The sequence below is a fragment of the Neofelis nebulosa genome, chromosome 4 (genome assembly GCF_028018385.1).
Source record: "Neofelis nebulosa isolate mNeoNeb1 chromosome 4, mNeoNeb1.pri, whole genome shotgun sequence".
NCBI lineage: Eukaryota > Metazoa > Chordata > Mammalia > Carnivora > Felidae > Neofelis > Neofelis nebulosa.
In genome coordinates this window covers 156,600,240-156,610,824 of record NC_080785.1, presented here as the reverse complement: position 1 = coordinate 156,610,824, position 10,585 = coordinate 156,600,240, and the positions used below count along the sequence as shown (strand labels likewise).

The following is a 10,585-nucleotide window of genomic DNA, read 5'->3' as shown; positions in this document are numbered from 1 at the left end:
CTTCTGATTACTATTGTTATTTTATTGGTGTGATCAAATGAAACTGTCCCTGGTATTTATTAATTTACTTTCTCCATATGATCCGAATGCCAATTACTCTTAAAAATTTTATGAGCATCTGCTGGTAAAACGATTGCTGTCCAGCCCAGCTCAAGAGTTCACTAGTTGGAAAGTAAAATGGAGCTTCAAAACGGATTCTCTCGCGTCCAGAAATTTTATTTCAACTATTTCACACACTTAAAAAAATGTAAGAAACATTTTTAGCTCGTGAGCCTCACAAAAACAGCAACAGGATTTGGCCCACAGGCCACAGTTTGCGACACCCTGGCTCCTTCCAAGCCACAGCTTTCCACTGAAACTCCTATTTTCCCCTACAGGAACACGGGAGGTAAAATAGGGATATAATTGTTTGTATAACTGCTGGGAAATAAATTAATGCATGTAATGTGCCCAGAACGGTGCCTAACGTTTTAATTGTTATTATTCTGGAACTGAGGTCAGATACCCAGCTGAAGTCAGGACCAAGGTCAATGTCCGGATCAGCCTCTAACTGGGCCGCGCGCGTATCAGAACTGTATCTCTCCCCCAGTTCCGTGAGTCTCTGCGGGATTAGATTTCTGCCGCGGGAGCGGTCGTGGTCACGGGTCGCATTCCTTCTCAGGAATTCCGGGATTATCTGAGAACCTGGAGGGCAACTAAAAATGAGAACAAAATTGACCATCTCAACACAGGAGGCGGGACAGCCGGCAGTGATTCGCCGGCATAACGCTTGTCTGTGATTGGTCAGTGCAGTAGTGGGTTGGTCGGTAAGAGTGTGGCGACGGCTGTCCATTGGTCGGCGCAGAAAGGGGCGGGGAAACGAGGGACAGTCAGCCTTTGATATGCGTGTTGCAGTGAGACGCCTATTTGCGATTGGTCCGTAAGGTGCGGAAGGCAACGACTGGCTTCAGTCAGCGACCGGCCCGGCGATGGGATGCCGGTCTTTTATTGGCTAATACCTCTCGAGGCCCGCAAAATTGAGCGACCTGCGGTCAGTGATTGGCGAGGACTGGGGCGGGCGTGCAGAAAGCGAAGACAGAGTGCGATTGGCCAGCACCGGGAGGGCGGTGATCCCGGCGCGGGTTCCAGAGTAGCGGCGGGCTATGGCTTCCGGCGGCAAGCGCTGGCTGCGCGGTCTGTGGGCCGTGGGGCAGCCCCTGTTCCAAGGTCGTGCGCTGCTCGTCACCAACACGCTGGGCTGCGGTGCTCTCATGGCGGCCGGGGACGGCGTGCGCCAATCCTGGGAGGTCCGCGCCCGGCCTGGCCAGAAATTCGACCCGCGGCGCTCAGGTGAGGAGGCCGGCGCTATACTGGCCCCTGGCCCCGGAGGATCTTTGGCCCCAACCTCAGATTTGGAGATCCCTGACCCGTGGCCCTAATTCCCGGCAGGACCCTTGACCTTGGCGTGCACCGAGACCCTCAAAACCCATCCTCGGGTCTCCACCTCGGGGTTTCTGTCCCGTCCCCACTCCAGGTCTCCCATCTCGCCCTACTTCCTGGTCCCTGCCTCCTTCCATATCCAGTTTCTGTCCACTTCCACCCGCCAGGCCTCGTCCCCACTCATCCCCTTGTCAGCTTCCCTCCCTTCTGCACAGAGACCAAACCGCACCCAGGGTAGTCGAGAGCTCGGCCTCCGGACCCAGTCAGCCTGGGATTGTGCCCTGGCCCCACGCTTCCCAACCCGCTGTGCCTGTTTCCTCGTCCGGAGAGCAGGGCAGCGGTAGAACCTGCTCAGAGGGTGGTGAAGGGGATGAGAGAAAACGGGAGAGGAGCCACTGGGACGGTGCCTGGCAGTGGGGCTTGTCATGGAAGATCGTCCGGCTGGGCTCAGGGAGAGCTTCAGGTTAACCAGGGAGGGAATGGATGGGGGGATTTGCTGGCCTGACGTGCCCGCCCCCCCCCCCCCGCCCCTCCCCGACTCTTGGACTGCTCTCAGCTAGCATGTTTGCAGTGGGCTGCAGTATGGGCCCCTTCCTGCACTACTGGTACCTCTGGCTGGACCACCTGCTCCCAGCGTCCGGCCTCCGTGGCCTCCCAAACGTCCTCAGGAAGGTCCTCATCGACCAGCTGGTGGCCTCTCCCATGCTAGGCGTCTGGTACTTCTTAGGTAAGGAGCCTTGTGAGCTTGGGCTTTGCCCCTCCGTACGTCAGGAGGGGCATAGCCAGCTTTGTGTTAAGAAGGAGGCTGAGGTGGCTTTCTGACGTGCTCTTCTGTGAGTGGCTCGGGCCTGGGTGCTGTGTCCCAGTGGTAACAGGACAGACCCGTCGGGGGCAGGTATGAACGGCAGAATCAGACAATGATCCTTAGTGTTGGAGGGATGGGGACAGGATCAGGTGGGCCCAAGGCAATGGCTGGGAGGGCTGCCCAAAGGAGAGGACACTCAGCTGAGACCTGAAGGAACCAGCAGGCATGAAGAACTGCCCGTGTAAAGGCCCTGGGGCTGAAGGAAGAGTTGCTGGGGCTGGGGTTGATGTTGATGGGGTGCGGGGGGTTGATGTTGATGGGGTGCAGTCATCCAGCCCTTGACTCTAGGATGAGTTTCCCCCATCCTCCCCACCCCTTCCCCCCAGGCTGTTTCCTCTGTGGAAGGCAGGAAATAAAACAGCCTCAGGAAGGGTGCATTTTCATCCTTTGGGGTGCGCGTTTATTTATAACCTCTCCCTCACTGGAACCGACTTGTTCTCCGCCCCAGCCACTCTGCTGTGTGTGGCCCTTCCCGCCACAAGGCTTTTAAAACATGGTCTGTCTGCCGGGGACACTGACCTTCAGGGCTCCTGCCCCATCTACTCTATCACCGGTACTCCCCAGCCTCTGACACTCCCATTTTTTGGTTTCCTTCCCAGGCCTTGGCTGCCTGGAGGGCCAAACCCTGGATGAGAGCTGCCAGGAGCTGCGGGACAAGTTCTGGGAATTCTACAAGGTGGGCAACGCCCACCCCCTCGGGCCCCGCCCTTCCCTCGCGGCCACGCCCTCAAGGCCCTGCCCCTGACCACACTCCGCCCCTCCCCTCAGGCCGACTGGTGCGTTTGGCCAGCCGCGCAGCTGGTGAACTTTCTCTTCGTGCCCAGCCAGTTCCGAGTCACCTACATCAATGGCCTGACGCTGGGCTGGGACACGTACCTCTCCTACCTGAAGTACCGGGTGAGCACGGTGGGTGCACCAGGCACCCAGGGGACTCCTCAGGGGCCACATGTGTGAACCCCCAACGGCAATGCATCTGCACTCCACGGTGAGGTCCTCCTGTGCCTGTGACAGTCCACAAACCACAGTAGGTGGGTGGGGAGCTGATCACCAGCAGGGTAAAGACCGAGCCCCTCTCTGCTGTTTGATGTGACCTTGGCCAGGTCCCTGCTGAGTCTTTCCCGCAAGATTGAGCCCAGCCACAAGACTGGAGGATGAGGGCTCACTTGGCGACGAGGAGTCCAGAGGGGTGTGTGACCAGACCTTCTTGCACGGACGGACCCTGGGCCCAAGGTGGGGACACAGCCCATGCCCTTAGAGCAGGGCCGAGCCTGGAGTTGACCTCCAGAATCTGGGGGCTTAGGCGGGACCGAGTGGCTTCCAGTATCCTGCTCGGGTCACGGGCTGTGGAAATTCTATTAAATTATCTTGTCATTGAAATTGCTGTGGATGACCAAGGCCACCGTTGGCAGGCCGGCACTCATAGGGACATGGCGTCATCCATTCACTTTATTGGGTGTGTGTAGTGTGGTCATGACATCTCCTGGGGATCCGAGGGGCACGTTTGACACTCATGACGTCCGAGCAGGTCTGGTGTTTCGGGGGGGGGTCCCAGGGTGGCGAGTACCCACAGCAGCCCTCACCTCTAAAAAAGGGTAAAACTTTGGGGGGTGAGGAGCCAGGTGGGTCACTGCCTGGCTCTGATCCACCCCATGGTCCATGCTGAGACCCCCCCCCCCCCCCAGAGTGGCCTTGGCCCAGCGAGTCACAGCCAAGAGGCTGGCCAACCAGACTACCTCCCGTCACCCAATGAGCCTGCCCTGGGGTGTCATCGGGCCCCCTCTTCAAAACCAGTAACTCTCGATGGGGGGTGAATTTTAAAAAAGGTGGGGTCTTGAGAGGAGGGGAAGCGGTGAGTTCACAGGGCCACGACACGCCACGGCAGAGTGGGGACAGGGCTGTATGTACAGGGTGGGACGTGGGATGGGCAGGGAGCCCGTGCCCCTGGGGGACATCTCCAATAAATAAATAAATAACTACAATAATAAATAAGGGTGAGGGGCCAAGTGGGGGCAGAGGTCTCGTGCCCTCGGCCAGTGGGGGCTGGATCAGGCCCGGGGGTTGGGGAGGGCGGGGGTGGGGGCAGGGCAGCTCTCAGCAGGCGCAGTCCTGGTGCGGAGGCGCCTGCTGGTCCGTGAGCTGTGGGCCCTGCTTGGCACCCGTGACTGCAGGGTCGGCCGTGTCCAATGACTCGGACATCTTCTCACAGATGACGTCCACCAGGCGCTCAAAGGTCTGCTTGACATTAATGTTGTCCTTGGCGCTTGCCTCAAAGAACTCAAAGCCTGTGGTTTGGGAAGGGAGGGGTGAGGACCCTGGTCTTCTGCCTCCCAGAGCCCCTTCTCTGAGGGCAGGGAACATCTGGAGATCCCCAGTGCCGACCACCTGTCAAAGGCACCAACAAGCCCTCTAGGGAAGCAACACTAGGCCGGGTGGGCCCTGTTGCTCGTATTCCTTCCCGCACCCTCAGACGGTCCCTTCTGGTCTCCAGGCCCCTGGCAAGACCTACTTCCTTGCTCCCGCCGGCCGACCCAGCCTGTGCACTGACCCTGGCAGCATGTGACATTCCCATCCGCCCGTGCCCTCCCCCGCTTACGTACCCTCTGGTTCCCTGCGGCCTCTCCGGAGGATCCGTGTGGTTCGGACCCTGCACGATCGGCCACGTTTCCTCCCGAGTGGCCCCCGTGGCCCAGCCGTGTGAAATGACTCGCCAAAACACCCACGATCTCCCCCACCTGTGGCCTTTGCCTAAGTTGTTCCCTCTGCCCGAGAGAGCACCCTTTGCTCAAGCACCAGATCCAGTGCCTTCCTCCAGGTCTTCCCTACTCCAGGTAGAGCTTGCCCCCCTCCCCAGGCACTCCCCCAGCCCAGCCCCCCGTAAAATGAGGTCCTTCAGGCCCAGCAACCCGACAGGAGGCCGGGCAGCGAGGGGATCCGAATGAATCAGTAATTCCCTGCCTGGTGAACTCCTATGCATCCATCAAGATCCATCTCACGGCTCCTGGATCAGGGCCATTTGCAGAAAGTGTGAATTGTCTGCATTCAAATCCAGGCCCTGTCCTGGCTCTGCCGTGAGATCTTGGACGCGTCCCCTCCCTTTCAGGGCCTCGCTGTCGCTTTCCTAGCCTGGAGATGTGCGGCCCCACGAGGCACTCACCAAGGTGGTCAGCCAACTGCCGGCCACGTTCTGACGACACCACCCGTTCATCTTCCATGTCACACTTGTTCCCCACCAGCAGCACCTGGGCATTGTCCCATGAGTAGGTCTTGATCTGGGTCGACCTGGAGGAGGCGGTGACAGGTGGGGTCAGGGCTGGGAGGATCCTTTTGTCTCCTCCCTCCCTCACCCCACTCTAGTCCCCCACCTCCTGATTATTCCTTGAACTTGGCAGACTTGGTCCCTCCTTCCAGCCTGTGTCCTGCCAGGAACACGCTTCTGAGGCTCCCAGACCTTCGAAACCCCTTTCAAGCAGCCCTCCTTCCCAGATCCCTGTCCCCCAGAGAGAATTTCTCCCTCCTCTGCAAACTCAGAAATTTCCTTAAAACTTAGCATTACTTTGGGCAGGAACGTAAACGTTTATATCCTTTCGCCTATGAGAACTGTCCTATTCTCTGCCCCCGCCCTGACTTTTTCTCTCTACATATTTCATATTTCATTCTTCCATCTGAAATGAAACCCTTTTTTTTCCCCTTAGTTCGAGCCAATGCTACCAAGCTTTAATGATTACAGACTGACGGCAGGTCTGAGAATCTAGTATTGTATTTACATTTCTGCCAGGGCAGCTGGGGCTTCGCATCAAACCCAGTTCTGAAGACAGTCTGCGAGGGGATGGGGTGTGCTCACCAGTCCTGCACGGCGTTGAAGGACTCCTCGTTGGTAATGTCATACATGAGGATAAAGCCCATGGCACCCCGGTAGTAGGCCGTGGTGATGGTCCGGTATCGCTCTTGCCCTGCTGTGTCCTGGGGAAGAAAAGACAGGGGTCAGAGAGGACCCACACATAAGCTCCTCAGAATGGAAATAAGCCCTGAGGTTGTCCAGCCCAGCCCCCCTGGGGACCAGAGGTGGCTCAGGGAAAGCAGACTGGCCACGTACATCGTGCTCCATCATCCTCCAGAGGCAGGCACCTACAGAATCATTCCATCACTCCTTCAACATACCTGGGCAGTGACCTGTGCCACACCCTGTGCGGGGCACTGGGGGCACAGCCGTTAACAAAATGGACAAAAATCACTGCCTTGTGAAACTGACAACCCGGGATAGGAAACAGACGATAAACACATAAAAAAGAAGAAAACGTATCCTATGTTGGAGGGTGATAAAGACCGAGGAGAAAGATAAAGTTGGACAAGGAAGGACAGGCAGTGCAGGCGAGGGTATGGTTTTAAAAGCTGAAGGAAAGGAGGAGGGACCCATGTGGGGATTAAGGGAGAGACAATCCAGGCAAAAGGCACAGCCCAGGGGCGCCTGGGTGGCGCAGTCGGTTAAGTGTCCGACTTCAGCCAGGTCACGATCTCGCGGTCCGTGAGTTCGAGCCCCGCGTCGGGCTCTGGGCTGATGGCTCGGAACCTGGAGCCTGTTTCCAATTCTGTGTCTCCCTCTCTCTCTGCCCCTCCCCCGTTCATGCTCTGTCTCTCTCTGTCCCAAAAATAAAATAAAAAACGTTGAAAAAAAAAAAAAAAAAAAAAAAGGCACAGCCCAGGCAACGGCCCTGAAGTGGGTCTGTGCCTGGAACATCTGAGGAACGGTAAGGAGGTGGAAGGAGACCGACCAGGCAGGGGCTCCCACACCGGGGGAGAGGGGGGTACTCCTAAGCCAGGGGACAGGTATGGGTTTTACCCGGAGTGAGGTAGGGGCCATGGGAGAGCAAGAAACAGAGAAGGGAAGGCTCTGACTTGGGATTTAACAGGTTCCCTCAGGCCTCTATGGGGTTAAGGGAGGTGACCAGTAGACCCTGGGGAAGGTGCCGGCTCCTGTCCCAGGGAACGAGGTTGGGGGGCCAAGATCCAGCTGAAACCGAATACAGACTCGTGTGAAAGAGCTTAAAGATGGGGAAACTGAGGCACCAAGCCAAGTGATGCTCTTGACAATAGCAAGGCATAGGAAAGGACCCAGCATTTGCTCCTTCCCCACACCCAGAGAGCAGTGATTAGGCACCCATGCGAGAACAACAGCACTCTATTCTGGGCCTCTAGCCCCCGGACACACAGGAGGCACCTGATAAATGCCCAGTGTGTGAATGAATGAATCCAGACAGGGAACAGACAAAGCTGGGGCTGCTTTTCTGGGAAGGGCAAGTGAGAGACAGGAGCTCCCCAGCTGGACCCACCCAGATCTGCAGCTTGATCCTCTTGTCGTTGCGGTAGATGGTCTTGACCTTGAAGTCTATGCCCACAGTGCTGACAAAAGCAGGCGTGAAGGAATCGTCTGCATAGCGGAATAGGAAAGACGTCTTGCCCACGCTGCTGTTGCCAATGATGAGGATCTTGAACATGTAGTCGAAGTTCTGGTCCGAGGACTCCTTCTGCCCATAGCGTGAGTCTGTGGCGGACGCCATCTGGGTGTGTGGGGTGTAGGTGAGGCTGAGGAGTCCCCTTCCACCACCAACTGCCTAAGCCCCAGGCACAGGGTGCAGAGAACTCCAGAGCTCTTGAGGGGGACTAGTGTTTTGAGATTACCCTTATCTCATTAGAAGCCCCAGTGCTAATGGTGGGGCCGTGGCAAAGGACGGCGGTGACCTTGAAAGGCCGGAAGTGTCAGAGGAGGAGCTCAGAGAGGTGGGGGTAGGGACACCCCAGCAAGCCCCTCCAGCACGCCCTCGGCCCAGGTCCCAGGTCCGACTGTAATCCTAAACCCTAAGGCTAGGTGGGTAGGGGTGACTGCAGCCGGCCCCGCCCCCCATCAATCATTCATGTTCCTCAGAACGGAGCTGCTCGGGCGCACGTGCACACGCGTGTACGATCCCGCGGGGATGCGAGTCGCAGCACCCCCTTCCCCTAGACTCCCAAGATAGGAGAGATCGGGCTAAAGCAGCTGGTCATGTGACAGGCACGGGGCGTGCACACGTTCACGTGCACGCAGCAGGGAACACACCCGTACACGCGTGTGCACATGAGAGTCGAATACACTCGATGCACAGGAAAGAGACGCAGACACTTGTCTGCACACCAACACGCATATACAAATGTGACAAGCCCACCCGTGCGCAGGACGCCCTCCACCCATGCGGGCGTGTACACGTCACCCACGCGGGCACGCATTCCAGTGCACGTATGGACACGGCGTGCACGCACATCACAGTCCATGCGTCTCCTTCCACACGCGTGCAGCACGCACTCACGGGAGTCGGGACACCCACAGGGTCACACGAGCATACCCTGGTACATAAGCAAAAGGGTATGCACACAAACCCGCTGGCACAGGCGGGCGCGCACACGTGTGTTCACACCACGCGCACGCGCACGCACAGAACCTCCCGCGCGCAAAGCTTCCCGCAAGGCACTCACCTCCCCTCCCCCTCCGCCGCAGAGGCCGAGGGTGGGGGGTGGGGGTGAGATTCCGGCAGGTTGGGGGAACCAGGGCCCTACCCTTACAAGGGCTGTGATCGCCGCACCCTTCTTCCCATTTGACCCTAGCCAACCTCGTCCCCTACCCTGCAAGCCCCTCAGTCAAATGAAGGTTATGTAGGTGTTCGCTGAGGCGGCGAACCAGGCCGCCCGGGAACTCACCTTGCCCTGCACCGATGCGGTGGTGACCCTAGCGGTGGCGACTTTTCGGCAGCTGTGGTGACAGGGCCCCCGTGAGTTGATATGGGGCTACGCGACAGGGGCAGCGGCGGCGGCAGCAGCGGCTCAGGCCCCTGCAGTCCGCGGTGACGTCCTGCAAAGAGTGAGGCGGGGCCTCATATGCAGATGTAGCCGTGACGCCATCCTGGGGCGGAGCCGCGCTTGGAGAAGTAGCCCACTGACGCACACAGAGCCAGGGGGCGGGGCTCCCACGCAGATTAACCCACGAACGGGGCGGGAACCAGTGTGCTCAGCCAGTAGTGCGCGGGGGCGGTGCCTACCTGCTCCGCCCCCTGTGCGTCATGGAGGCGGGGGCGAGTGGCGTCCTGTCACTGGCTCAAGCTCCGGAGCGACGGACTGAATAGCCGATCAGAGATAATCACCTTTCTTCTCTTGTCCAATAGTGGTTCCCATATGGTTGCAGGGATGAGAGGTCGAGGCCTTCCTTTGCTAAGCCTGGGTCTTCAGGGGGCGTTCCCGTTCCCCGACCCCGACCCCGCCCCCGCCCGCCTTTGGCCTGAGACTTCAGCGGACGGCGACCTCTTATTAAAAGCACTCTGTTCCCAATTTCAGAAAAGAGCAGACATCCGAGGGATGCTCCATGTCCCCTATTTATGGGGTTCAAAATAAGTACAAATGAAGAAAAAGCGGAGATAGGGGTCAAGAGAGACCAATTTCCGAGGTGTAAGATCCCCAAAGAGGACCGGGCTGGTAGATGCCCGATCCCGTTTCTGAGATGAAAAAGAAGAAAGAAGAAATAGGGATCAAGAGAACCACTTCCTAGAAAAGAAGGAAGGGGCTGACACTACAGGAACCCCTCCTCTCCCTGCGCCCCACTTTCCGGAGAAAAATTCGAAGACCGTGCTGAAGTGGGGCAGAGAAACGGCCTACCTCCTAAATGCCCAAAGCCTGCATTTAAAAAAAAAAAAAAAAAAAAAAAAAAAAAAAGAAACCAGGAAACAGGGAGGGTCTGAGCGAGGTTCAAAGACCCAGCCATAAAGATGGGGCTGGAAGATGCTTTACCCGTGCCTGGTCACTGACTTAGACAGGGGACCCACTCCCTCCATCTGGGGAAAGAAGACTCAAGAGATTGGAGACTTTGGGGGCTGAGCTGCTCATTTATCCTCCCAAATCTTGAGGGGGAAATGTCAGAATGGGGGGGGGGGGCAGGAGAACAAGACCCTTTCCCCCGTTTTGGATCCCTGCCCCTCAGCTCCGGTCCCCAGACCCGGCAGGAGGAGCGTGGCCCCAAGAGAATCCTGATTCTTTGATTCCTCCCCGGGAGCTGATGGAGGGGATGGCAGGGGGTGGGTTTCGTCCTGTTTATAAAAAGCTTGCCAGCTGCGGAGGCGCCTAAAGACCAGAATAACTTAGCGCCTGGAGCCGCCCCCCCCTCCCCCGCCCCCTGGAAGTTCGGGGCGTCCCTCGCGTTCCGCTGGTATTTATTTTTATTAAGGGTAACATTTTTGTCCCTCTCCTCCAATCGCACTATAAAAGTATTACGAACCTACTGCGGAG

The 10,585-nt window shown here is 57.8% G+C and overlaps 2 protein-coding genes across 4 annotated transcripts; one reads left to right on the top strand and one right to left on the bottom strand.

Moving 5' to 3' along the window:
* The first annotated feature begins 896 nt into the window (after positions 1-896).
* MPV17L2 (MPV17 mitochondrial inner membrane protein like 2) lies at positions 897-3,661 on the top strand. Of its 3 annotated transcripts, none has more exons than XM_058727473.1 (5): positions 897-1,329; positions 1,976-2,146; positions 2,884-2,960; positions 3,053-3,181; positions 3,385-3,661. In XM_058727473.1, the coding sequence occupies exons 1-5, from the start codon at positions 1,143-1,145 to the stop codon at positions 3,412-3,414; spliced, it is 594 nt and encodes a 197-aa protein (XP_058583456.1). In that variant the 5' UTR covers positions 897-1,142; the 3' UTR covers positions 3,415-3,661. The 3 variants fall into 3 exon arrangements, with proteins under 3 accessions (XP_058583456.1, XP_058583455.1, XP_058583454.1); XM_058727472.1 differs by having other exon boundaries at positions 908-1,329; positions 3,053-3,269; XM_058727471.1 differs by having other exon boundaries at positions 912-1,329; positions 3,053-3,661.
* Positions 3,662-3,712: 51 nt separating this feature from the next.
* On the bottom strand, positions 3,713-9,188 carry RAB3A (RAB3A, member RAS oncogene family). The gene is made up of 5 exons (XM_058727470.1): positions 9,011-9,188; positions 7,612-7,839; positions 6,126-6,244; positions 5,439-5,563; positions 3,713-4,566 (listed from the first exon to the last, which is right to left on the bottom strand). The coding sequence occupies exons 2-5, from the start codon at positions 7,837-7,839 to the stop codon at positions 4,376-4,378; spliced, it is 663 nt and encodes a 220-aa protein (XP_058583453.1). The 5' UTR covers positions 9,011-9,188; the 3' UTR covers positions 3,713-4,375.
* Between the last annotated feature and the right edge of the window lie 1,397 nt (positions 9,189-10,585).